The sequence below is a fragment of the Phascolarctos cinereus genome, unplaced genomic scaffold, assembly GCF_003287225.1.
Source record: "Phascolarctos cinereus isolate Bilbo 61053 unplaced genomic scaffold, phaCin_HiC Scaffold_4;HRSCAF=312, whole genome shotgun sequence".
In the NCBI taxonomy this organism is placed as follows: domain Eukaryota; kingdom Metazoa; phylum Chordata; class Mammalia; order Diprotodontia; family Phascolarctidae; genus Phascolarctos; species Phascolarctos cinereus.
In genome coordinates this window covers 474,193,703-474,221,620 of record NW_027555847.1, presented here as the reverse complement: position 1 = coordinate 474,221,620, position 27,918 = coordinate 474,193,703, and the positions used below count along the sequence as shown (strand labels likewise).

Here is a 27,918-nt window from a genome sequence, read left to right as displayed (position 1 = left end):
CATAACTGTTCATAAACTGATTTTGTTTGGAGTCATATCTCTCAGTTTGCCTTTATTAATTTACCACATAAGTAAATGATTTGATTTTGTCAGTTCAGAGGATGTCAGCCATCTAATAAGTATAATTCTGGTTCTTCATATCTGTGCTGCCTCTAATTTAGCAGGACAGGCTCATAATTGCAGCAAATTAACTATTTACACTTTCTACTTCTACCACAGGAAGAGGACAAATCAGCAGGAAAGAATGAGTTAGAAATTTAATTTTTCCCATTTGCTTCATATCAGCTGTTATATAAACAAATTAACAGAAAAATAAATACTGAGAAAAAATAATGAAGTTTTGCTAGTGAGCTGAAATGGCTAATATTGCTAGATGTGAATTAAGCAGCATGAAAGAAGGCATATGTTACAGTACTCAAATACTTGGCTTCCAAGTACTTGGAGCTCAAGAGCCCAAGGTAAATCTTCCTTTTCCACTACAAGGCAAATCTCTCTCTCTCTCTCTCTCTCTCTCTCTCTCTCTCTCTCTCTCTCTCTCTCTCTCTCTCTCTCTCTCTCTCTCTCTCTCTCCCTCCCTCTCTTTTCTCTCTCTCTTTCCCTTTCACACACACATACACACACAGGTTGTTGTCCCTTCCGAATATAACAAACTCTGAACGGGCATTCCATTTCATTTTTAGCGTAACAGCAAGGTTTTTTTAGATCTTTGGCGAAAACTTTAAAGCCATTTAATGTAATGTAAACAAGAACATTTTGTTTGTAATTTGCTAAATGTATTACAGCCTTACTGTGTCTCCAATTAGGAACTTAAGGTTCATTTAGTACATTTACATCTGGTTCTGATTTAAAGTGGCTTTACTTTTCCATTTAAGAGCTACTTTGACTTGGCTGAAAATGACCTGAATGTCCTTTATAGCTATTGCACTATTCTTGTCTGCTTTAAAGCCAGAGGGACTCTTATTTAATAAGCTTAGTTTCAGCTTCACAGTAGCCAGTGCACATGGGATCTATATTGAGATAAGCAGTAGAAAATAATTCAAGAATACTTAGATAGAAGATTTAACTGGAATTTCATTTTTTTAAAAAGATGCTAAGAATTGCTGGAAATCCAATGGGACTAATACAAAAGAAGGGACATAGTTGAGTTCCTCTTTTTCCTGCTATAGTTTTTAGTCAGTGAAAAATAAGTAGCAAAGAACAACATCACAATGATAACTTGTTTTATATTACTCTCCCCATCTGGTGCCTTCTTTTTAAAAAAAAAAGACAATATACTAGCTTACTGAAATGAGCTCTATCTATTGTCTTCCGATTCATTAGCATTTAAAACCTCCAGCTGGGCTCCCCAACACAATTCTGTTTCCCCTCTAGAGTCAGTACCATTTTCTAAAGTATTAAAATGAAGATATTTCTGATTTGATAGCTGTATTTTTTCAAATATATGTATACACACATGTACTACACATATAGATGTATATATGTGTGTATATTGATTTGATAGCTGTATCTTTTCAAATGGCTTTGGGAAGAATTGTATATGTGCATGTGTGTATGTGTATGTAGTATGTACATTCCTTTGAATTCCTTCTTTGTATAGAACTTCAGAGACAGTGACCCAAATATATATATGTTTATGTGTGTAAAACATAGAATACATACAAATACACATCTATGTAAATAAATGTATATGCACACATGTACATGTACCTATATGTATGCACACGTGTTCTATGCATGTAGGTGTGCATATGTGTGTATATTTATCTGTATGTGTGTGTGTGTGTGTGTGTGTGTGTGTATATATATATATATATAATATATATATATATATATATATATATATATATATATGGAGAGAGAGAGAGAGAGAGAGAGAGAGAGAGAGAGAGAGAGAGAGAGAGAGAGAGAGTCTCCTTTACTCACCATGGACCCTGAAAATAAAGACCTGCCATTCTCCACAGCTTCCTTTTTCCTCCCACACTCCCCAATGAGGAAGCATGTGATATAAACACATGGCAACTCTATTAGTCATGCTCTCATGTACAGTCAAGAAAACATTCAATTGTTATTTCCATAATAGCTAACTTTTCTTAAATATTTTTGTAATTTTCAAAGTCCCCAATAAGTCATCATTAATTTTGTCCATTTTCCGCAGTCTGTGTTTACATTTGTAGCTGTTCGTAATTGTGGGCTATTAGGACAATAGGAGTTATGCACAATTTTGGTCCATGGAATCCTAGCCTCCCATTTGAAGCAGTCACCTGCACGATGCCAATCGCATTATGAGACTTTGTTTTCTAACACGCACATTTGTCCTAAAATTTGGGGCTTAACATAAGCCTGCTTCTAAAATCTCCAGTGAAATTCCTTTAAAAATAAATAACAGTATGTATGCTCTCCAATTTGAATATTAAACGAGGGCAAAGTAGAATTAATTTAGTTTGAAACACAGATATTACATTATGCTGGCACAGTGAGTCAACATAAAGGGAATGAACAGGTGGTAATATGCCATAATAACACTTATGAATATTTTTGCTGAAATTCTCATGATGCTGAAATGTAAAAACTAGGCAAGTGCTTTTACTTTGTTGGGAGCTCTTTCAAGCTCTAGGAGGGCTGTCTCCTGAGAACAGAGCCCTGGTCTTCCATATGCAGGACACTGCTTCTAGGAATTATGAGCTGGTTTCATCTCCTTGACCTCATTCTGTTCCCCGAGATGGGCTGGGCCTATTTGTAGTGTTTTCTCTAGCTGTGGAAAAGAGAGTCATTGTCCCTTTTAATTTCTCCTTAGGCAAATCTCACCATCCCTGCTCAAGCAAGGCCTTGTGCCAGGAGGAAAAGAGAGCACTGGACCATTTTAATGGAGATAAATAAATAAAAACAATGCCAAGGTGCCTGTCATTTCTCATTTCCCTGGTCCTTTAAAGTTTACCAAGCACTTTCCTCCCCCAACAGTGCTAGGAAGTAGGCAGTAACATAAAAACAGTTTCCTATTGGGAGGTAGGCATTGGAGTTTCTGCTAATCCCTTGTCTCAGTACTCATGTCTTAGGATGCTTTTCTAAAAGAGAATAATAAGCATAAGAAATCCCATTTTTTCTATCTGTTTCCTTCCCCCATGCAGCACTCCAACTGGACTCTGGCAAAGGCTTTTGCTTCACAATACCTAATGTGTTGTGCCATCTAAGTAACACAACAGTTCGATTTTGATTCACAAGCTAGATGCTCCAAAGCAAGCTCTAGTAAGATACAGACAAAAAGCAGTCTAATTACATGTAACTTATAAAGGTATCAGAAAGTGAATGCAAGAAACAATGTGGAGCAAGCCATGTAATCATATATGCATGAAAACAATGCAGGGTCTTTTCCCTCTCTCTATCCAGGACCCTGTGATGGGCTTATGAAGAGGCCTTTAACACTGCTTTGTGTCTTTGTTGTTTAATGAATGTCTACACTGGGAAGGCTTACCTTCCTTCTGAAAGTCAGTGTTGCTATGGTTTATTCCAAATATAAAAGTAGAATTAGAACATAATAATTGAAAATCTTTTTGTTTATGAACCTCTTAGGGAAAAATGACCACCTGGCATCCCTTTTCCTCCTCTTCCCACTCCAAAAATAGAAAAGAAAAAAGCCCTCCCAAAATTGAAAATGGCACTACTAGAAAGAGGAAAATTAGCTACAGTTCAAGTTTTTTCAGTTTGTGTTTTAAATTGCAAAGTGACTAGCTCCTGACAGAAACATAAGATTACACATTTAGAGTTGAAAGAAACCTTAGAGGCCATCTCAAGTCCAACTTCTTAATTTTACAGCTCAGGAAACTGAGGCTTACAGAGGCTAAGTATCTTGCCCATGGTGACAGTGTCAGTTGGGATCTGAACTGAAGACTCTCTCTTTCAAAGTGCAGCATTCTATTTACTACACCATTATTTATTATATACGTCAATACCACAGGAAGCGCTTTGAAGACACTCTGTACATTACTGGTCTATAACCATCCTGATTTTGAATACTGCCCAGGAAGATAGAAATTAAGTCAGAAATTAGAGCAATATTTTGGAGAATGTAGGGAGACACATGTATTTAACTTATTCAATTAATTATTTCTTCTTTAAGCAATGTCTGCATTGCCTCTGAACCTGGCTTAAGTAACATGCTCTGAAGGTTTGTCTTACAGGGTATTTTCCTCTCCTTTAACAGAACTCTGTGGCAGCTTATGACTTATGTTTAAATAAGAATGCCAATATGTCTGGTCATTAAAGGATCATGATAAACGTGTTCAAGGTTTAGAAAAAGGGGCAAAACTGGGTCACAGTCAGGGGATGTGAGTAACTCCAAGGACCACCTTACCAACTGATTCCCTCCTATCCCCTAAGGACTCCTGAAACACCTCAGGACATGGCTGAGAAGCAGTTTCCCATTTGGTCTTCCCCTACAGCATTCAGTGATATCAGGGGGATGCATTAAATGAAGAAATCAACTGCACATATGTTCCCACTTAACCCAATGTGGACTATGTTCTAGAAAGGTTTGGGTAACATACTTGAGTGGTCTTTAGAAAGCTAGTGATGGTGGAAGAGCTTAAGCCTGAGGTTAATTTAGCAAATAGCAAAGCTGGGTTTTGATGACAAACAAGCAAACATTAAGTGCTAAAGAGAGGTAAGGACAGTTTTCAAAACACCCTTTATGATCACATCAGCAACTCTAAGGAGTGATGTAATTCCTGCTGATGCCTGCTGGACTTCCCGACAATTGCATATAGTAGTGCAATAAAATGCTATAAAATTATATGAAAGTCTCTTAAAGTGTGTTTCTGATGTAGCCCATTTTCTCTCATTCATTCCAGCCACTGAAGAAGCCATTCAAAGCACTTAGAAGCTATTTCTTTGCAGCTTACCCAATTTCTACAATCAAATTAACACCCACTTCCTCTTGTAACACTTCTTACCTGTTTTTGCTCCTCTCCTAAACCATCCCACATTGAGGCCACAATGTTAGAGACTTCACCAAAAGTAGCATTTGGATTTTGGCCTTTGATGGCTGCTTGGGTATCTCGGAAGAATAGTGCATTGGATGGTACAGGCTTCTCAGGCTCATTAGAGTCCTTCTTTTTCTTTTTGTGACTTTTTGGTTTGTTTCCCGTATCAGAAGCAGGCCATTTCTTTCCACATGTTATCTAGAAGAGGATCATGGGATAATTACAGAGGGGCCCACTAAAGCATGGGCCAAACCAAATTGCTGCTTCTCACTGAGACTAACAGACACACACACACAATCCTAAGTAGCATTTTTATTTGTACCTTTGGGTTCAGAAAACCTTTATATCTCATATAAATTATAACTGTATCCCTCACAACTTAGATAACAAGTCTTTGAAATAATTTTTGATTATAGAATTATTACCCTAGTATATTAACTCCACTATCCTTCTTTTCTCTTTTTATGAATTTTATAGCCATAGTGAAAGTTGCTTAGGGAGTGAGTCAAACACATTTTAATTGCACTGATATACACAGACTCTCATACATACTATTTCTATTAAATAAACTTACTTCTTTAGTTAAAAGGCTTATCCTAGCTTTTCTTAAACATGGATATTCTCTCAGATCCCTTGAATCTCTAATATTTTAGATGTGTATATTTTAGGGAAAAAATACATGGGAACCAATAATAGCATCACCATAATAACAAAGTCATCTAAAAATAAAAAGCTGAATGGATATTTGACTTGTAACTTTGTAGTATAGATAAAGCAAGCAAAAAAATCAATAAATTTATCTAGATAAAATCCTAACTGGAAGCTTTCTGAACAGTTTTTAACAGTTTCTGAATCTTCAGAAAGAATCCTCATGTATTAAAGGTTTGTCCTTCCATTTTCATGCCTTCTAACTCTTCATCAGGATGTAAAAAGAACTGCATTTTTGAAGGCTATGCTAAGAGTGAGAATTCTGTCAACTGCTATGAGGCTAGAAAGTATAAGGACTAGAAATGAACTACAGGTTTGTTCTCTTTAGACATTGGCCACCATGAGATGAATTTTTGGGTTTGGGGGAAAGATGGCAAAGCAGCTAATGAAGCTATCTACTAAGACATGGAGAGAATTCCCACATTAATATAATCATATATCTATCCTTAAAGCACTGGAACTTTACATTTGTAATTACTAAAACAGAAACTCATATAAACAATGAACATCTCACTTGTTGAGACTAACTGGTGGCATGATTTGACTGAAATAATGGAAAGCCAGTAATAAGAGTTTCTTTATATGAAATGGAAGAACTTGAGTAGAGAAACAATGGAAACAAACATTCCATGATGACAGTGAAAAAAATTTCCTCAATAATCAAAAGTCTATGGCAAAAAGGTTTTAATGAATCATTTGGCTTGGGCTTGCTCAGGCTACTAGGATAGATTAAAAGATCATCACTGTAGAACTGACAGACACAATAGAGGCTATATAATCCAACTGCCAATTTTATAGATGAGGAAACTGATACTTGGTGATATTAAGTAACCTGCCTGATTTCACAAGGTACATCCAGCAATAGAGTCAGGATTCAAACCCCAGGTTTTACATTTGATGCTCTTTTGAGAGGTGACCTGAGCCCCTGCTTGGCACTTAAGAATTTTCAATTAGGTATTATATTAAAAGTAAGAGATAGATAGTAGCCACTAACTAGATGAGAACTGTACATTTTAGGAGAAGCTTAATTTGAATTGTACTTATGGAGGACTAGAATTATATAGATAAGCAGAGTTTACTAATTGGCTGAAAATTCCAATTTGGCAAAGGAATTTGATCTTCAAGAGATATGGCTGGGAATAATGGGACAAATGGTATAGGTAGAGAGGAAGGTGAGAAGGCACAGGTATATCTAATGGCAGAGGGTGTACACATCCTTCTAAGCATCAACAAAACGTTGGGATCTAAGTGCATAGTAGGCTACTCCCTCTTGTAAGCCATATATATGGAGTGGTAAAAGTAGCTGTAGCAAATGCTTATATCATAAAGCATTCAAGTTACCCAGAATCACACTAACAGAGGGAAGAGAGCAAATAAAGAAAAGAATTTCAACTCCCAAGTCGCCTTTTGGTAATTACTAATTTTTGGAGTAAAGAGGTTGAAAGTTCTAGATCCAAGAGTGCTAAATACACAGGATCTACTTAATTGATGAAAGAGATGTAGATAACATACCAAAACCCCATGACATTCACAGGATAGAACTTGAATAAAAAAATGTAGAATTGCTAACTTAAACAAATGCCTATCATTTAACACACAGGTTCTCAAACTTATTTGGCCTACTTCCCCCTTTAAAAAAAATTTACCCAGCGCCCCCCTGAGCATCTACTTTCTTTAACACTTTAACTTTTTTTTTTGAAATTTGCATCATTTTAAAGAATATAGAATATTTTTTTTAAAAAAACTATGTATCTTAAATTAAATAACTTATTATAAATTTGTGGGGATTTTTCCTGCACTGAAATCTTGATGTCCCAATATTGCATCATGTAACCATGTAGTATCATATTGTAAAGAAGTCATTACATGCACATATTCCTGCTGATGCCTGCTGGACTTCCCGACAATGCATGACAGGCTTGCCTGCCAACCCTTGCTTGTTAAGACCTGTCAGCAGACTTGACCACTGATTGGTTATAACTTGCATTTTGTGTGTTCACTTGGAAAATAATGTAATAATTACTACTTTAAGTCTGTTACATCACAGATGAAACATGTACGAACAGTTTTTCAAAATTTTCTTCTCTTCTTTCCTTATGCTTCTACCACCCCCTTATTTTTATTCAATGCCCCCAATTGCACCAGAGGCTACTACTGCACCCCCTGGATCCTTCCAATGCCCCCAGAGAGTATCACCCATTTTGGGAACCTATGATTTAACAGCTACTGGGTCAGAGGACTGGCAGGGTTTCTTTGATACTCTTATTTGTACAAAGAAGTTTAAGAGGAAACCTGGAAACTACAGACTATTGAGTTCATACTGAACAGGTGAGTGGAATTTATCATATGGGTAAGAATCTCTGAATATTTAGGCAAATATGACCTGAATTCTGTAAAGTGAAATTAAACCTAATTTATTGTACTTCTCTGAGGGACCATCAAACCAGTAAATAAAGAGGAAAATAGAGGATATAATTTATTTAAACTGTCAAAGACCTTTTGACAAGAGTCTTAATTAAACACAATTTTTAAAAAAGGAGTCATTATGGTGTTTAGGGCAATTTTTTATTAAAAGAAACTGACCAAGAAACAGAAAATAAAGAGTAGGCCAAAATGTTCACATTCTATGTATGTAGTAGTGTTAGACCCAGTCTTATAAAATGCTTTTCTGAATTAAATGAAGGAGGGAATATGAAATGAAATATCATAGTCTGCAGATATTAAATTCTTCTGAATAAGAAAATGCTTGTGATAAGAGACCAAACTCAATAAGTAAAGACTAATGTGCATAATAACAGTTATTTTAAATTGTTTAACAACCTGTGCCAACTTTACCTTTTTGTTTACACCATTAATCTGCATAACATATATTGTCTTCATTGATGGTCTCTGGCAAACTTTAGCCCAGCTGCTGTGCCCACTCTAAATGAATAAGATCCATCTTAAGAATTTGCAATAATTAAGTGAGGGAATATTTGCTAGCCAAAATGTTAAGTACTGACAATTTGTATAAAATAATGGATTTGCTAATTATTCATGAAACTGAGCATTATAAAGATTTTTATATTCTGGAAAACTATTAAGCTAGATGAAAACAGGTTAGAAAGATCAGCCTAATCTAATAAGATGTAATTTAATTTTATTTATTTTTTATTAATTTATTTTTAGTTTTCAACATTCACTTCCAAAAGATTTTGAGTTCCAAATTTTCTCTCCATTTCATCCCTCCCCCACCCCAAAATGGCATGTATTCTGAATACCCCTTCCCCTAATCTGCACTCCCTTCTATCTCCCCCCCCCCTTCTCTTATCCCCTTCCACTTCTATTTTCCTGTAGGGCTGGATAGATTTCTGTACTCCATTGCCTGTATATCTTATTTCCCAGTTGCATATGAAAACAATTTTTAACATTTGTTTTTAAAACTTTGGGTTCCAAATTTTCTCCCTCCTCCTCTCCCCACCCACCCTTGATACAGATTATACATGTGTAGTCATTCAGAACACTTCCATTGTAGTCATGTTGTGAAAAACTATTTCCCTTCATTCTCTCTTGCCCCCTGTTTATTCTATTCTATCTTTGACCCTGTCCCTCCTCATAAGTGTTTGCTTCTGATTACCCCTCCCCCAATCTGCCCTTCCCTCTATCATCTCCCTGCTCATCTCCTTTCATTTTCCTGTAGGGTAAGATAGATTTCCATACCCAATTAAGTGTGTGTGTTATCCCCTCCTTAAGCCAAATTCAATGAGAATAAAATTCATTCATTCCCTTTACTTTTCCCCACTTCCCTCCACTGTAAAAGACTTTTCTTGGCTATTTTATGTGACATAATTTACCCCATTCTACTTCTCCCTTTCTCCTTCTCCCAGTATAATTCTCTCTTATCTCTTAATTTTATTCTCCAGATATCACCCATCCATCTTCAACTCACCCTGTTCCCTCTATGTATGTATGTATGTATGTATGTATGTATCTATCTATCTATCTAATTTTTTTCCCCTCCAACTACCAACTATCCTAATACTGACAAAGGTCTCATGAGCTACAAATATCATCTTTCCATGTAGGAATGTAAACAGTTCAACCTTAATAAATCCCTTAAGATTTCTCTTTCCTGTTTACTTCTTCATTCTTCTCTTGAGTCATATTTGAAAGTCAAATTTTCTATTCAGCTCTGGTCTTTTCATTGAGAATGCTTGAAAGTCCTCTATTTCACTGAATGTCCATTTTTTCCCCCGAAGGATTATACTTAGTTTTGCTGGGTAGGTGATTCTTGGTTGTAATCCTATCTCCTTTGACCTCTGGAATATTATATTCCAAGCCCTCTGGTCCCTTGATGTAAAAGCTGCTAAATCTTGTGTTATCCTGATTATTTTTCCACAATACTTGAATTCTTTCTTCGTGGCTACTTGCAATATTCTTTCCTTCACCTGGGATCTCTGGGATTTGGCTATAATATTCCTAGGAGTTTTCCTTTGGGGATCTCTTTCAGGAGGTGATTGGTAGATTTTTTTCAATTTCTATTTTACCCTTTGGTTCCAGAATATCAGGGCAGTTTTCCTTGATAATTGCTTGAAAGATAATGTCTAGGCCCTTTTTTTTGATCATGGCTTTCAGATAGTCCAATCATTTTAAAATTATCTCTACTGGATCTATTTTCCAGATGAGTTGTTTTTCCAGTGAGATATTTCATCACATTGTCTTGTATTTTTTTCATTCTTTTGGTTTTGTTTTACAATGTCTTGATTTCTCATAAAGTCATTGGCTTCCATTTGCTCCATTCTAATTTTTAAGGAAGTATTTTCTTCAGTAAGCTTTTGGACTTCCTTTTCCATTTGGCCAATTGTGCTTTTAAGGCATTCTCCTCACTGGCTTTTTGGATCTCTTTTGCCATTTGGGTTAGTCTATTTTTTATTTATTTTTCATTTCATTTATTTATTTATTTAATTTTGATGAGGCAATTGGGGTTAAGTGACTTGCCCAGAGTCACACAGCTAGTGAGTGTTATGTGTCTGAGGCTGGATTTGAACTCAGGTCCTCCTGACTCCAGAGCCAGTGCTCTATCCACTGTGCCACCCAGCTGCCCCTGGTTTAGTCTATTTTTTAAAGTGTTATTTTCTTCAGTATTTTTTGGATCTCCTTTAGCAAGCTGCTGACTTGTTTTTCATGATTTTCTTGCATCACTCTCATTTCTCTTCTCAGTTTTTCCTCTACTTCTCTTACTTGCTTCTCAAAATTCCTTTTGAGCTCTTCCAAGGCCTGGGACTGATTCCTATTTTTCTTGGAGGCTTTGGATATAGGAACTTTGACTCTGTTGTCTTCTTCTGGTTGTAAGTTTTGATCTTCTTTGTCACCAAAGTAAGATTCTATGGTCTGACTTTTTTTTTTCGTGCTGTTTGCTCATGATCCCAGCCAATTACTTGAGTTTTAAACTCTTTGTTAAGGTAGGAGTCTGCTTCCAGTGTAGAGAATGTACTGTCCCAAGCTTTGGGGGTTTTGTGCAGCTGTTTTCAGAGATACTTCTAGGGACCTGTAAGTTTTTAGTTCTTCCAAGGTGGTATGATCAAGGGCTAGATGTTTACTCCTTTCCTGGCCTGGGCTCTGGTCTATGAGTGACCACAAGCACTCTTTTCTGCCTTGGAAATGTGAGGAGGATTATCTCTGCACTGCCACCATAAGCTCCACCACACAAGACCGCCACCTAGAACTACAACCTAGATCCAAGTATTGGCAGAGCAAGAGAATCCTGCCTCAGCAATAGCAAAGAGATTCCCTGCATTCCCCCTCTTATCAGCCACTTGATCCCCTCTCCATCTGTGGGCTGAGAGCTCCAGAAGCAGCTGCCACCTTGGGGCTGTACCAGGACTGGGGCTGGTACCGAGCTTCTCTTTCCCTGCGGTCACAGACCTTTCCTACTGACCTGCTAAGTTGTCTTTGGCATTTGTGGGTTGAGAAGTCTGGAAGCTGCCACAGCTGCCTGTGATTCAGTCCTCTGAGGCCTGCTCCAGGTTCGCTGAGGCCTGGTCTTTGCTTATGTGCCCAAGCTCCCCTCCCAGCCTGGCACAATAGACCTTTCCAGTCAACCATCTAGGTTGTCTTGGCCTGGAAATTTGTTTAACTCTGCCTTTTTGTGAGTTCTGATGCTCTAGAATTTGTTTAGAGCCCTTTTTTTACAGGTACTTGGAGGGATTTGGGGGAGAGCTCAGGCAAATCACTGCTTTTACTCTGCCATCTTGACTCCGCCCCCATAAGATGTAATTTTAAAGAATTTTAAAATTCTTACACTTGGGTTCCAAAAATTAACTGTATAAGTATTTGTACGTGTTTGTGAGGGGACTAGATAATACTTCATATGTAAAAGGCCTGTGGTTTTTGATGAAATGCAAACCTAAACTAGTCACTGCAGTCAAAAGGGATAATTCAATCTTAAACTGAATTAATATAAACATAGTTTCCTGAATAAGGGAAGCAATGATGCTTTTGCTTTCAGCTTTGGTGAGACCATATTTGGTGTCTTGTTTCAGGGCAAAGTGCCACAATTTATGAAGGACTTTGACAGACTAATGCACTTCCAGTCAGTGATCAAGAGAGTGAGAGGACTTGAGGCCATGCCATTTAAGAATCAGTTGAAGGAAATAGGGCCATTAGCCTGGAGAAAAGAAGACTTAGTAAAGTAAAAAACAGATAGCTGTTTTTAAGTCAGTTAATCACTAGCAAGTGGAAGTTGGACCAGACTTATTCTTCTTGATCTTGAATACAGAAAAAAACAACAACGTATGGAAATTGCAGAGCTGTAGATTTCTACTTGATCTGAGGAAAAGTGACTCAGAAAAAGACCCAAACAACTGTAGGATGGATGACTTCAGGAGGTACTGAATTCCTTATTCCTGGTGGTCTTTAACAGGAAATTTGATGACCACTTGTTTCGTCAAATAGAGATGAGACTAAATGATCACAGAAATCACTCCCAGCTCTGTGATAGCTCACCCAGTGTCTACCAATATAAGCACTTTGTAAACAGCCATTTAATTGAGCTGAAAGAATTACATTCTTAAATCATTATAAGTTCATTCTTTCCATGTTCTTTAAGGAGAGACTTAAGTACTTTACACTGCATCTATTACCAATGAAGAATACAGAACACAAGTTAAAGAACACAAGCCACCATTAAAGTCTGATTTTCCCTTTTTGTCAAATACAAAAGGCAATGAAGTCTAAATGAAATAGAACTCACCCAGGAACCAAAACTGACCTGGGTGTTTGAATCCTGAATCTGACATCTGAGGATGTCAGAATGTATAACAAGTTGACGAGGTGGATAAAACTTTTTGTGCCTTAGGGTTATAATATTTTTATGAAATGAGAATACTCCACTTCACTGTAGTTCTTGGTCTGATGAGTCTTAAGTGCTAAGGTGGTCTATAAGGGCAGTGTAGGGAAACTGGGCATATTCTGGCTTTTTCCTTTACATTTTTCCAGCATGGTGGAGAATGCAACAATGGTCTGCTGCTGTGTGATGTGCTGAATAACCCAGAATCAGGGAGACCTGCCTGGCCTGCTGTGTAGACTCTGGTATGTGAAAGATAGAGGTGCTTATTATTTTGTCTGTAATTTGGGGGGGAAAACATAACTATGATTGGGATGACTGTATAAACCAGTTGTTGATCATATTCTTGAATGATTGTTGCTTTTCTGACCAGGAGTTATTTGAAATGAACACAATGAGGTTGGATATGGTTATGTTTGAAATTAGCTAAACGAATGCATAATCAGCCAATAAACCATTATTATGAGCTTTGCCTAACTTCTGAAGCCTGTGTAATTGAACAGAAATAAATCAGCCCAACTTACGGTGAATCCAGCACACTTGTGTTTTTTTCCTCACATTCATGTTTATTATTGGAATCATTAAGTGACTAGCTTAGGAACACAGTTACTAAAAATGTGATTTGAATTCAAATCTTTGTAACTCCAAGTTCAACTCTATCCACTACATTTAAGAAGCATTGAATAGCTATTGCATTATGCAAAAACATGAACTATAGAAAAAATGCACACAAAATCCAAGATAGTTATTAAAATAATTGATGGATAAACATCTTGGATTTCATTAAGTAGAATTTAACATGAAATTCAGGTGAGCTTAATGCAGTCACTCAGAGACTATACTCTTCAACTGAAGTAAGCAGCTGATAGACAATACGAGCACTTAATTATATGATTTTTAAAATAAGCATTTAGTGCACAGGCTTACTTTTGTTCAATCCATATGCTTTTCTGTAATGGTGCCTGAAAATACATCCGGTGTATGACCTAAGCTTCAAACAGTTTCAAAACAATCAGAAAAGTATGTTAGGCACTATTTTGAAAGGTGATATTTACTTTACTTAGACTGTACCCATCTTGCCACAACTATTTCTTTTCTTCTTAAAGACAGACTTACAGTACATAATTACCCACCTAGGTCAATTGAGGTCCTTTCAAAAGAAATCATTTACTTAAAATGTATAACTTCTCAAGAAGATGAAAAAGTATCACAGGAAAGGCAAGATTTACAGCATTGAAGTCTCTCTTCAATGCACTTCGTGGCCAAGTTCTAACTGGTGATTTAAATTACATCTAGTACTAAAGCGGCTATAATACGGTAACATATCAATCCCAGTTACCAATTAAGCGAAGAATTCTGGTTTGACCAGCAAAATGCCTACATGTTTTCTACAGAGATTTGGGCTGGTGAAAGGAAGTGAAAACAGGGAAAAGAAGTGAAAAATTTAAGCTACAACTGGGATGAGAGCATGCATTTAATTGAGAACAGAAATGAGATAGAAAACTACATAAACTTGATCAGACTAAATGTAATGTCAGTAGAGAAAAAGAATATGCAAATGTATGCTTATACTAGCAGAGGAGAACAGACAAATATACTAGTAAAATGACAGTGCTTTTCTGATTTTATGAATTATTTAAATGTGCATAATTTCAGCAAAAGAAAGTGTAAAGATTAAAAACCTAACAGAATGCATAAATTGGTCTTTAAGGAGATAATTGTTATATCACAATATACTTGTTTTTTCCTTTGGGAATGTTTTATTTATACTTTTTTTTGAAGGGGAGGAGAGTTCCATCATTTTCACTTCCAACTTAAGTGCTGTCTCTTCTCTTTTCATTCCTGGGCACCCAATAGAACTATTTCTTGTGCCAATCATGCAAAGACAAACAAAGCAAATCATTGCCACGTCTGCAAAGGTAACGGTGAATTTTTTACAATGAAGTAAGCGGGCGTGAATTATCCATAGGAAATCAGCTCTTTAACATCACTGGGGGGAAAAAAGGATGCTTTTGAGTTTCATTTTGGTTCAAATACACATTTGTTGGAGAGATGCCATCAGGATTTTCCACACTGCTTAATAATCCTATTTAAAATAGTAAATTCATAATTTAAAGCTTTGCATTGTCAATATCCCCAAATATCTGATTATCTGGTTTGTGGATTATACATGATGATCTGTGCTCTTCCATTCTGACCTGTATCCTAGGGGGTACAATTTTCTTCTTTATGTTGTAAATTTAAGGTTATATTCTAAAGCCATATATCCTAAAGTTTATACTTATACTCTGCCTAATTTTATCTCTTCTTCAACAGCAAACAATTGGAGAATTGACTACTGAAGAAAGTACATCATGACTATCAAAATGCCATTCAAAAAAGTATTTATTAAGTGCACTCCACTAGAAAAGCTAGAAACTTCTATAAACATATAGGCCTACTATCACTGAATGTCATTATATAGTTACATGAAAACACAATATAAAGTAGAATGATATTCTAACAGGATCTGGAAACTTTGTGATAGGTTTTGTTAATAGAGTATTGGTGAAGGTATTGAGAAGTGAGATTGGCTAGGCAGATTTTATGGGGTATTTTCTGCAGTATGAAATAAAGCAGCATACCATAATATTGACTATGCTACCATATTATTTTTCACTTTCTGGAAGAAATCTGATGAAAGTGAAAGTGCTCTTACTTTCAAAAAAAAAAGGAAGAGAGTAGAATTTTCAAATTATAAGACTGGAAAATTCTAGAACATCGAGAAATAACCAACAAGACATCATGAATATTTAGAAAAAGAAGCTGTGAATAGAAGGCACTAGCATAGCTTTACCAAGAACAGGTCATTCTAGACAACCTTATTTTCTTTATAGATAGGTTTACAAGACGAGTAGATCAGAGGAACTAAAGAATTCAGTTACATTCCTAACAATTAAACAAGTATGTATTAACCCAAGACAGGAATAGATATAGATAGATAGGAAATATGAAATAGATAGGAAAGATAACAAATAAGTAGCTCTGGTGCTCAATGAATTTGCATTTTACTAAGGCATAAATATGCAAATATGTAAACAACATATGCACAAAGTAAATCCAAAATAAATGCAGAGGGACAAAAACAGCATTAATAACTGGAGAGATCAAGGAAGGCCTCCTATAGAAAGGGACAGTGGAGCTCAACTTGGGATTCCAAGAGGCAGAGAGGTGAGTGAAGTGGGAGAACATTTCTAACACAGCCATAGAGCCAGAGTGTCATCTATGGGGAAGAACAAGTAGACTTGTTTGCCTGCAATATAAAATGTGTGATAGAAAATAATATGAAATCAGCATACAAAGATAGGTTGGAGCAAGAATGTGAAGAGCTTAAGATACAACAAATGAAGATTTTTGCCAAGCATTTGATAAAGTCCTTCATGTCATTCTTGTTGAAGAGATATGGGATAGATCAGCGCTTCTTAAACTGTGGGTCGCCACCTCATATTTTAAGAAGTGCTGCAGATGATAGTGTATCCCAATTGGTTCAATGGCTAAATAAAGACTAGTCATTAACGATCCAATATCAATTTGTATTTTAGGAAGGCCCTTGATAATCTGAGATTTCCACTAAAAGCTCCATCTCAGAAAAACCTGGAAAGACTCCTACGAACTGATGAAAAGTGAAATGAGCAGAACCAGGAGGTGAGAATCCTGCCAGAATGTAAGTAAGGAGGATTTTGTTATTCGTTTTTTAGATAATAGTTCCCAGGATCCATGGCCAAAACAGTCTACTAGTTCCCAGGCTCAAGCTTGCAAACAGTTTCTACTGTGGCTGCACAGTGAGATACAGGGATGAGATAACAAATTGTGAAGCTACTGTTGGCAAATTGCCTTCTTTTGTGTGCTTCTCTGTAAATCAAGAGAGCAATGGTCAATGAATAGGTATTTGTGAATGTGAGTGCCTCGACTGGCCCCCATTGAGACGTAGGGGTTACTAACCCCCCATTCTCTCCAGGCCCTGTGAGAAGGGTGATTAGGATATCCTATAGGAGTTGCTGCTCCCATTATCAGGAACCCACTGAGAAGAATATATTATTATATAACCCCTCATAACTTCTCCATCATTGTCTTTCTGGCTGCCTAGATCAAGAGTGAATCTGCTAGAGGCTGGAGCCCAAAATCTACAGCAGTAGCTCCTGCCCAACAATTAGTGTAGTTGGTGTTTCCTGTATTACATATAGCCATACTATAGCTTGAACATTATGTCAAATTCTGGGATTCTCATTTTAGGAAGGGTCTTGATAATCTGGAATTTCCAAAAGAGAGCAACCAGGATGTTAAAGGGCCATAAGATCATGCACCATGGGAACTGTCTGAAGGAACTGACAGTGTTAAGCCTTAAGAAGTAAAAACTTGGGGGGCAGGGTATGATTACCCAAATTTTCAAGGATTTGAAGGGTTATCATGTAGAAGAGGGATTAAACTCATTTGGCTTGGCCTCAGAGAGCAGATATAAAAGCAGCAAGTAGAAACTGCAGAAGATATTTTTGACTTTGTAAAGAAAAGCCTCTGAACAAGGAGAGCTCTCTAAAGGTGGAAGTAGCTGCCTTCTTACATAGATTCTGGATGGCCTCTTGTTAGGTATATTTTGAATGAGATTTCTAATTCAGGTAGGAGTTGGATTTGATGATCTCTGAAGTCTCTTTTGAATTTCATATTTTGTAATTCCTTCTACAAAATCATATAGTCATTTTATAAGCATTCTTATATACATATATATATATATATTTTTTTTTAAAGCAACACATTTTCTTGTTAAAAAAAACCAAGTTGGTTCCTAGAATTCTAGGCAACTTTTCATTTTGCCTTCTACAAATCTTAAGACTCTTTACCTATGGAATTTATTTTAATATTAAAACTCCTGTCTTTTTTTTTAAAAAAGATTAACTAGAGACTGCAAAGCAGTTTTGGAGAAGCAAATTATTTAGTTATTCCAGTATGTGCTCTCTCATGCCACTTGCTGTGGCTCCCACTAACACTCACAACTTTTGCCTATCATAATTTAGATAAGAAGACACTAAAATTAAACTTGTAAATGACTATCTTATTCAGTAGCTGCTAAGAAAATCTTACTGTACCATAGTGGTATCATCCCCTTCATCTTCATGGACTGAGCTGGATGGCGATGGAGTTGCAGACTTGCTTCCAGATGGTGATGGTAAGTTATGGGAAACATTGTTTCTCCCCATATTCACTCCAACCTCTGCACTGAGTGTGGTGGTAGTCAGCTGACCATGCCATATCATTGCTGGCTGCCTAACATCTGGAGGCTGAACTCTTGGTCTCATGGCTGCCATCAGAGGGTGGGAACTATATTGAGCTCCTTCTGTACTCTGTATATTTTGCATCTACAAAAGGAAAATTGGAAAGGAATAATTTTCCACAAACATATTGTTAGCAAAAAGTGATTTGCTTTCTTTAGACTGAAATATGCTTTGCTGATCTAAACATTATTCCCAGTTTAAAATAATCCTGTAAATTTAAGTCAGCAAAAAGGTTTTGTTAAGTAACAACCAAAAAAGGCATTTCATAAGTGAACATTTACATTCTGCTACTCATGGTCTGATTAATTAGATTGTATAATTCTTTTCATATTTATTAAATAAAAGCACATATCACCAAGAGTTTTGCATGATGTATGTTTCAAAATATTGGTGATTATGAGAGCACTTTACAAAATTAAACAATTAGTGTTTAATAACAATTCATTAAGCCCCGTTTCTCATTCCTAGCTTATTTCAGAAAGGGTTTAGAGGACTACTGAATATAATATGGTCCTTGGTTGAATTTTATATAGGCCAGAACTAGCTCATATCATGTAATAACTCCCAGATTCATAACACTCACAGCCTCAGATTGACTGGTTGATCAATTATTTTTTAAGTTTTTTAATTTAATGTATAATTTTTCTCAAATACATGTAAAAGCAATTTTAACATTCTTTTTTTAAAAATTTTGAGTTCCAAATTCTCTCTCATACTTCTCCTCCCCCCCCACTGAGAAGGTGAGCAGTTAGACATAGGTTATATATATGTAGTGATGCAAAACACATTTCCATGTAAGTCATGCTGTGAAAGAAAAAAAAAGAAAAACAAAAAGTAAAGAAAGCAAAGAAAAAGTAGCTTCGATCCGCATTCAGGCTCTACCAGTTTTTTTCTCTGGAGACAGACAGCACCTTTCATCATAAATCCTTCAGAACCATCTTGGATCACTGTATTGCTGTGAAGAGCTAGGTTATTCATAGTAAGTCATCATATGGTATTGCTGTTCTTGTATACAATGTTCTCCTGGTTCTGCTCATTTCACTTTTCATCAGTTCATATAAGTCTTTCCAGATTTTTCTGAGAGCATCCTGCTTGTCATTTCCTGTAGCACAACAGTATTCCAAAACAATCATATGTAACAACTTGTTCAGCCATTCCCCAATTGATAGATGTCCCCTCAATTTCCAATTTCCTTGCCACCACTAAAAGAGCTACTATAAATATTTTTCTACACATTTTTTAATCTCTTTGGGATACAGACCTAGTAGTGGTATTGTTGGGTCAAAGAGTTTTATAGCTTTTTATAGTTTCATAGTATAGAGTGTTTTAGGCATAGTTCCAAATTGCTCTCCAGAATGGTTGCATCAGCATACAACTTCAGCAACAGTGCATTAGTGTTCCAGTTTTTCCACGTCTCCTATAATAGGTTTTTTTTCCTTTTCTGTCACATAAGTCAATCTGATTGGTATGTGGTGGTAGTTCAGAATTGTTATAGCTTGCATTTTTCTAATCAATAATGATTTAGAGCATTTTTTCATATCATTATAGATAGCTTTGATTACTTTGTCTGAAAACTGCCTGTTCACATCCTTTGTCCATTCATCAATTGAAGAATGGCTCTTATTTCTATAAATTTGACTCAGTTTTCTGTATATTTGAGAAATGAAGTCTTTATCAGAGACACTTACTGTAAATTTTTTTTTCACTGTATTACTATGTATTTCTCTCCATCTTATTTTCCCCTGTTTATCTTACCCTCTCTCTCCTTTTAGCCTGTACATTCTCAAAAGTGTTTTGCTTCTGACTTTTACCTCCCCCAATCTGTCCTCCCTTCTATAAGTCCCTGCTCTCTTCCTATTTTCCTGTATGGTAAGATAGATTAATATACGTGTATATTATTCCCTCTTTGAGCCATTTCCAATGACATTAAGGTTCACGTGCTCCCCCTCTGCCTACTTTTCTGCTCTTCCCCGGCACTGTAAAATCTCTTTTGGGCCTCTTTTATGTCAGATAATTTACTCCATTCTACCTCTGAAAGTCACGAGGTCAACATATTAGTCCATTGTGCTATCTGGGTCACTGTTTTTTAACATTAATGAGACCCACTCTTTTAATCAAAGCAATGAATTCAGACTCTGCAAGGATGAGAATTAAAAGTATTAAAGGATGAAGTGCTTAACTTATCCAGAGTTCAGATGTACAGTACAGCAAAAGGAAGGAGGATTTTATTTACTGTTCCTCCAATATTCTCAAACTCCCCCATAATGGAGAACATTTTAAGGTGCTGGTTTTAAAAGCATGTATAGGGGAAGGAAGGATAAAAAGATAGGGAAGAAAAAAAGGAGAAAGTACAAAGATGGATGGGAAAAGTTTTAAGGTTAAAGTGACCTTTGTCAAACAAAAATTGAAATTGATATAGCTATCAGTCTATAAATATTGCTGTATCACGTAAACATGGTGAATAATAATTATATATAATAGCACACATTTTAACTATAACCTTTTTATCCATATAGTTGCAATTGAAATTCAGATAAACTGAGGCACAAGTTCCTAATTATAATCAATTTATTAACAAAGCATGGATTTGCCAATAAACAAGGTCTCAGCCTCCTGAGCAAGCTAAGACCCCCAAATGAATGCTGAAATATCATTTTTACAGACAAAGGGGAGCATCCAAAAAGTAAAAGGCAGAATCACAGATAGGGATGAAATTACCATTGCTTACAAGGTCAGAAGCATCATAGACATGAGAGACAATATGACTGGCTGGAATTTGGGAAGGAAGGGCTAGCAACAACCCCTCTTTCCATCTTGTTGCTAGGAAATTCTGACTGACTTCATCTACCTCTAAAAATATCTAATGGTATATAGTTAAAAGATTTCATCTAATTGTAGAAGGACAGCTAGTGGTATAAAGGTAACAGGTTTCTTTTGATTTATACAGAAACTGAACTTTTAACTCAGAAAGACTGAACTTATGAACCTATGAATTTCTGAACTTAATTCAGAGACAAATATGACAGTTAGTCATACAAAATATCAGCAGTGATACAGACTAGAATCAATTACAAAATAGAATCAAATTTAATTTTCTCAATACTATTTAGGCTATTTCACTATATTGGTTAGACCATTTTAACCTGGATGTGAAAACTTAGGACCTGAAATTGCTGTCTAGTGCTCTCAGTTTTAAACTCTTCTCCATTACGTTTCTATCAAGCTGATTCCATCAAACTTACTTAACTTACCATCCTAGCTGCCTACCTAGCTCAAATGAAATTAAACTTGTTTTGATCTTTACTGTGTATTCCTACCTGTCCCCTTCTATTGCTATTCTTTTCAACCTTCTTTTCTCTTTCTATGCTGTATAGCAACTGCTTTCTGATCATGAATCAACTTTCTCCCATAACCCAAGCATCCTTTTCCCACACTTTAAACTGTAATACAAAAATCTACTCTTCTGATAAGTATTCTCTTGTTACAAATGAACTTGTTTCATACTTCAAGTATCTTTGCTTAATAGAAAATGGATTTATTACATATATATCCATATCCATATTCATATATACACATATACATATATACACAATATCTCTGTATGTGTGTATATATATATACATTGGACCCATAACATACAGTTGCATGTGTGGATTGGGCCTGGAACACACGTTACATATGTGCATGTATTATACCTGTTTTATGTGTATGCGGATTGGACTTCTAACACAGATATGCTGTGTGTGTGTGTGTGTGTGTGTGTGTGTGTGTGTGTGTGTGTATATATATATATATATATATATATGTATGTATGTATGTATAGGACCTGTAGTATATATGTCATATATGTGTCCTGTGTTAAACCTATATTTTCACTGATACAGGAAACTCCTAGGTGAGGAAAATCCCTCTACCAATACAGGTCAGCACTTTCTCTGCATCTTACAGATTTAGAAAAGTTGCTTAGGTCACTAACACACTTTCAAAACATCACTTGTGTATGCCCATTTCTCTCTACTTACAGAGCCACAGCCTCCTATAGGCCCTTCTCACCTCTTACCTTAACTATTTCAATAGCCTTCTAGCTGTGCCCCCTCCCCTGGTACCTCAAGTCTCTCCCACTCCAATGCATCCTCTACTCAGTGAGCAAAGGGATTTTTTAAAAAGCTTAATTCCGACCATGTGACCTTCCTACTAAAACTCCAGGAACAAATGTAAAGTATGCTGTGGCATTAAAACCTTTATAATCTGGCCCCTTCTTGCCTTTCCATTTCTCATACTTTTCTCCCCTCCAAGAACTCTATATTCCAGCTACACTGGCTACTTGCCATTCCTTGAATAGGACTCTATTTCACATCTTTACCTGAGCTGTCTCTCATGCCTGGAATGCTCTGCTTTCTTGCCCCAGACCTTTCAAATTTCCTCACCTCCCTCAAGACTTAGCTCATTTTCTGCAAGAGGCCTTTCCAAGTCCTCCCCCCCTTCCCCTCCCCCACACAGATTCTACACCCTTTTCCTCTGAGGTTACCATCCATTTATTTACTTGTATCTTGTCTTGCCCATTAGACTATAAACCCCTTGAGCACATGGATTATTTTTGTTTTCCTTTATATCCTTGTGCTTAGTATAGCACTTGGCACACAGTAAGAGTTTAGTAAATGTTTGTTAATGTCTCACTAGGGTTACATAGCCAGTATGTGTCAGAAGCAGGACCTGAACCCTGTTCTTCACAGCTTTGAGGCCAGCTCTCTATTCACCACACTATGTCACTTGGCATGTGTCTGTATTTATATTATATTATATGTGTGTGTGTATATATATATGTGTGTATATATATATATATATACACATTTATACACATATACACATACACATACATACACACATATTCACTAGACTTCTGATTTCATTGCTCTAGGTAAGGAACTCCCTTTACCAATGCTGAGCTGTGCCTGCTTCTGAATCTAGCCTTGGACTTGGAGAGGTGCCTAATTCTCTAAGGTACTAACTATTGGGGTACTCAGTTAAATAACTTGCCCAGGAAATACTCCAAGTCTGTAAGTAGCAGAAGAATTACTGATCTGCATTGGTGGAGAAAGCTTCCATATCAAGAGTAACATCAGTGATGAAATCACAGATTCAAACAGTTATCTATATCTATATACAAAAACATGTGCATGCACGTGTATACACATGTTTCCATACTGGAAGATCCCTATACCAATAAAGCCACAGACATGATTTTAAAAAACCACACATCTATATTCACATATATACATGTACACATATACAGACATATCTACTTATACAAATATATTCTTTTGGGGAGGGAGGGATTGGTCATTTGAATCACTGGTAAAGAGAACTCTTATTAAGGAAAATGACAATGATTTCTATAATGCACATCAGCAACTATTCTGCTATTTAGTCTTAGAGATCTGTTTGGGATAGCAAGAGGTCACGTAGCCAGTATGTGTCAGAAGGAGGAAGTGAGCCCAGGTCTCCTGGACTCCCTCAGCCTCTTGGAAAAAAGATGGAAGTCTTAGAAGGAAGAATGTCAATGGATTCTACATTTCCCTTTTGCTTTCTGGTTTTTTTTTGCTAGCCTAAAGCACAAATTTTACCATGTGAATCCTCTACTAATGAAGTATCATATGCATGATTACTGCCTTGTATTAAAATACAACTCCTTTGTTTGATATTAAAGATCTTCACAGTCTGATTCTACTCTGCTTTTCCAGGCTGATGACATATTACTTCCTCTCACATACTCCAAGTGCTAAGCAAATTGGCCTACTTCAGGTTCCCTATATGTGACAATCAGTCTCCATCTATGTCTACATATAGGTCGTCTACCATATCTGGAATACTCTCCCTTCTCTCCTCTGGCCTGGGAAGCCTCCTTTCAGTGCTCCTCTCAAGGGGGATTTCCTATGTGGGGACTTAACTGATCTTCACAATATATCGATTCCTCCTTGAGGGTAGAAACTGCCTCATTTTTGTATCCCTGGCATCTAGAACTGTTCTTGGCACAGGATTAGCACTTAATAACTTTTGTGAAAGTAAAAGCCTATTGATTGGCAATGGCTAAACAAATCACAGTATCTGAATGTAATAGAGTATTACTTTACCATAAGGAAAGATTAAGATGAAGAATTTAGAGAAGCATGGGAGGACTTATTTGAACTAATTGAGAGTTAAGTATGCAGACCACAGAAAACAATACATATAATAACTGTGACAACATAAATGGAAAGAATTATGTGAAAGGGATAAAAAAGGAAGTTGAATTCTAAATACCAAACTCGGCTCTGGAGAAGACATGGGAAAATGTAGCTCTCTTGCAGAGGTAATGTTGCATGCTGCATAAATTCACAGACTTATTTTATATGCTGGTCAGTTTTGCTGTATTGATTCTTCATTCTTTTTTATTATTTGTTTTTCTTACAAAGAATGGCTCACACATGGAAGGATGGACATATTTGGAAATGACAATGACATGAAAACAAAAGATATCAATAAAATATTTTTAAAACATTTGTTGATTTGTTGAATTGAGTCAAATCAGTTATTTTATATTCACCCTGTATTTGCAGAAGCTTGCATTCTTTCATCCTACTGAAAAACAAAAACCAGAGGAGGCAGCTAGGTGGCGCAGTAGATAGAGCTCCGGCTTTGGAGTCAGGAGGACCTGAGTTCAAATGTGACCTCAGACACTTCACACTTACTAGCTGTGTGACCCTGGGCAAGTCACTTAACCCTGGTTGCCTCACCCCCTCCCTCACAAAAGAGTCTGAAGGGCTAAAAAGAGGAAAAGCTGCTTGAGTAGTTATAGTAACCAACGGTGATGTGCTCTTTTAAAAAGTCTGATCTTAAGTCTAATGTGCCAGGCTCTGCAAACAGCAGCAAATTATAGCAACAAATCAAGGAGGATTTTTAATAGGTCTACAATGTAGGAAGTGTATATTAGAACATGTATCCATGTCTTCAGTTACACTGATGTTAGGTCATTGCTATTAGTAGTAGACTCTTCAGATTATGAAGTTTTATATAGAGTTACATAGTACCTTCCCTTTAGAGGGCATATTTTTGTTTATGTATGCACACAGGTAGGGAGGTGTATGTGTGTGTGTGCGTGCGTGCATGTGTGTGCGTGCATGTGCACTGGCAACAACACCAATCACTGGTTAATGTGCTAACAAATAATAAATTCATTAATGGAAGTTCTGCTTATACTTCTGTTCTGAAAGCATCATATGTTACCTTGGATAGCAAACACTGAACCTTGATAATTAAAGTCATTATCATGAGATGCCGACTAAACCTAGGTATTTCCTGTAAAATACAAATAGTATGAAATGAAACACATTATATTTTACTGACAATCTACCACTTATTTAATGGCTGTATAACATCTAACTGAAAACACACAAATGCCTTCCAAATAAGGCATTGTTACTGCCCTTCCTCCTAAACTTTCTTGTATTTATATTTATGCTTTATATATTTACATTTATACTTGTTTCCCACTTTGGAAAGTAAACTCCTTCCAAGTAGGGATTATTACATTCTTTGCACTTGTATCTCCAGTGCCTACCAAGTGCCTACTAAATGGTATTTGCTTAAGAAATGCCCATCTAAGGATTGATTGTCAGTCTATCTACAAGCACTAAGCCTCTAGAATCTGTCAGACACAGTGCCAACTAAGCATTAAGTGGTAATAGAAATTTAATTCGCAGAATAAGAGAATGTCTTAGCGGGAAGAAACATCACAGCCATATAGTCTAACCAATACATGATTAAGAATTCTCTCAAGTGGGGCAGCTAGGTGGCACAGTGGATAGAGCATCAGCCCTGAAGTCAGGAAGACTTGAGTTCAAGTCCAGCCTCAGACCAAACACTTGACATTTACTAACTACGTGACCCTGGGCAAGTCACTTAACCCCAACTGCCTTAAAAAAAAAAGAATTCCCTCAAGATATCTGAAAAGTGGTTCAGCTTTTGCTTCAAAGTCTCTGGTGAGGGAGAATCCATTATTTCTGTGGGCAGCTGATGACATTTTGAGATAGCTCTAAATTTTAAGATTTTTCACCATCATCAAGCCTAAATCTGTTCCTTTACAACTTTTACCTATTAGTTCTAGATAATAATAAAATTACAATGACAATAAACATTTATATTGTGCCTACTCTGTGCTAGGCACTGTGCTTTACAAACATTACTTCATTTGATCCTCACAACAACCGTTCAAGGTAGGCTCTATGAGTACCTCCATTTTACACATGAGGAAACTGAGTCAAACAGTTACTTGCCCAGGACCACATCTAACGTCTAGTTCAAATCTGAATTCAGGTCTTCCTGATTCCAGGACCAACAGTTCAAGAGGGGCCAACATAAGAACTCACCCACATAACAGCGAATTAGGATTTCAGATCCTTTCAAGTAGGGACTGTTTTATTCTTTGTGGTTGTATCCCCAGCAGCTAGCATGGTGCTTGCCACATAGAAGGCCTGTTGATAGATGACTGAAATACTTACAGACGGCTATCATGTCCTCCCTATATCTTCTCTAAACCATCCCTCTCCAATCCCTTCAATCTTCTCGTTACATAAGCTTGAAGCCATTCCTTAGAAACCCACAACTAATCAATATTCTTCTCAAAATGTGATTTCCATAACTAAACAAACAAACAAAACACCTCCAAATCTGATCTAATAAGAACAGACTATTGTGGCTATATTCTTCCTGGTCCTGGACACTATTATTTCATGCAGCTTAAAACTGCATTAAAGTTTTTAGCCACCATATATCACACTGGTTACTCATATTAACCTTGCAGTTTACTGAAATCCACAGTACCTTTTGATGAACTATTTCTATCCACATATCTCATCTTCTAAGTATAAAGTGATTTTTCAAAAAGCATGCCATCTATGGCTTCATCAAAATCATGGATAAAAATGTGAAAGAACCTGACCAAGCCTAGAGCACTGAGGTGCTCCATCAGGGACCTCCTTCCTAATCGAAACATTAATGATTACTTTTTGGGTCTAGTCATTCAACCAGTTATGCATGCAACTATCATACGACACAGTTTTCCATCTTGTCTAAAAGAATAAAATAAGAAACTGTCAAGCATTTCACTAAGTATAGGTAAACTACTATCTACAGGATTTTTAGATCTACTCATTTAGTCAATCTGTTTAAAGAAAGAAAATATGCTTAGTTTGGCAGGATTTTCTTGGTAAAGTAATACTCACTTTTTGTGATCGTTGCTTCTTTTTCTAGATTGCCCCAATCGCCTCGTATTTTCTGTTTTTTTAAAAATGGGAATCAAAGTTAGGTTGCTGGCCTCTTTTAGCATATTTAAATCTCTTCTTTTTGCAAATCCGGATAATATTTTCCCATCCCATAGTCCTGTCGTACCTCTTCCAGTTACTATGATCTTTCAAATATCATGGATCATATAAGCTTATTATAAATTTTAATGTACCCAACCGTATAATTTCAGAACCATGCCATGCTTCCTCATCTACCATTCATTATCCACACTTGCTTTCATATTCTTTATATGTCCTTTAAAAACTGAAATTGGTGAATGAGT

At 36.5% G+C, this 27,918-nt stretch overlaps 1 protein-coding gene across 3 annotated transcripts in view; it reads right to left on the bottom strand.

Moving 5' to 3' along the window:
- LOC110221413 (thymocyte selection-associated high mobility group box protein TOX-like) overlaps positions 1 to 27,918 on the bottom strand; it is a 131,754-nt gene that overhangs the window by 35,462 nt on the left and 68,374 nt on the right. For 2 of the 3 annotated variants that reach the window (XM_078153399.1, XM_078153400.1), the window contains 2 exons: positions 18,129 to 18,398; positions 4,947 to 5,174 (listed from right to left, as the gene is read on the bottom strand). In XM_078153399.1, the coding sequence (XP_078009525.1) occupies positions 4,947 to 5,174; positions 18,129 to 18,398 (498 nt within the window). Of the gene's footprint in view, positions 1 to 4,946; positions 5,175 to 18,128; positions 18,399 to 27,574; positions 27,629 to 27,918 lie in introns of those variants that run through there. The other variant, XM_021005971.2, reaches the window with a different exon arrangement.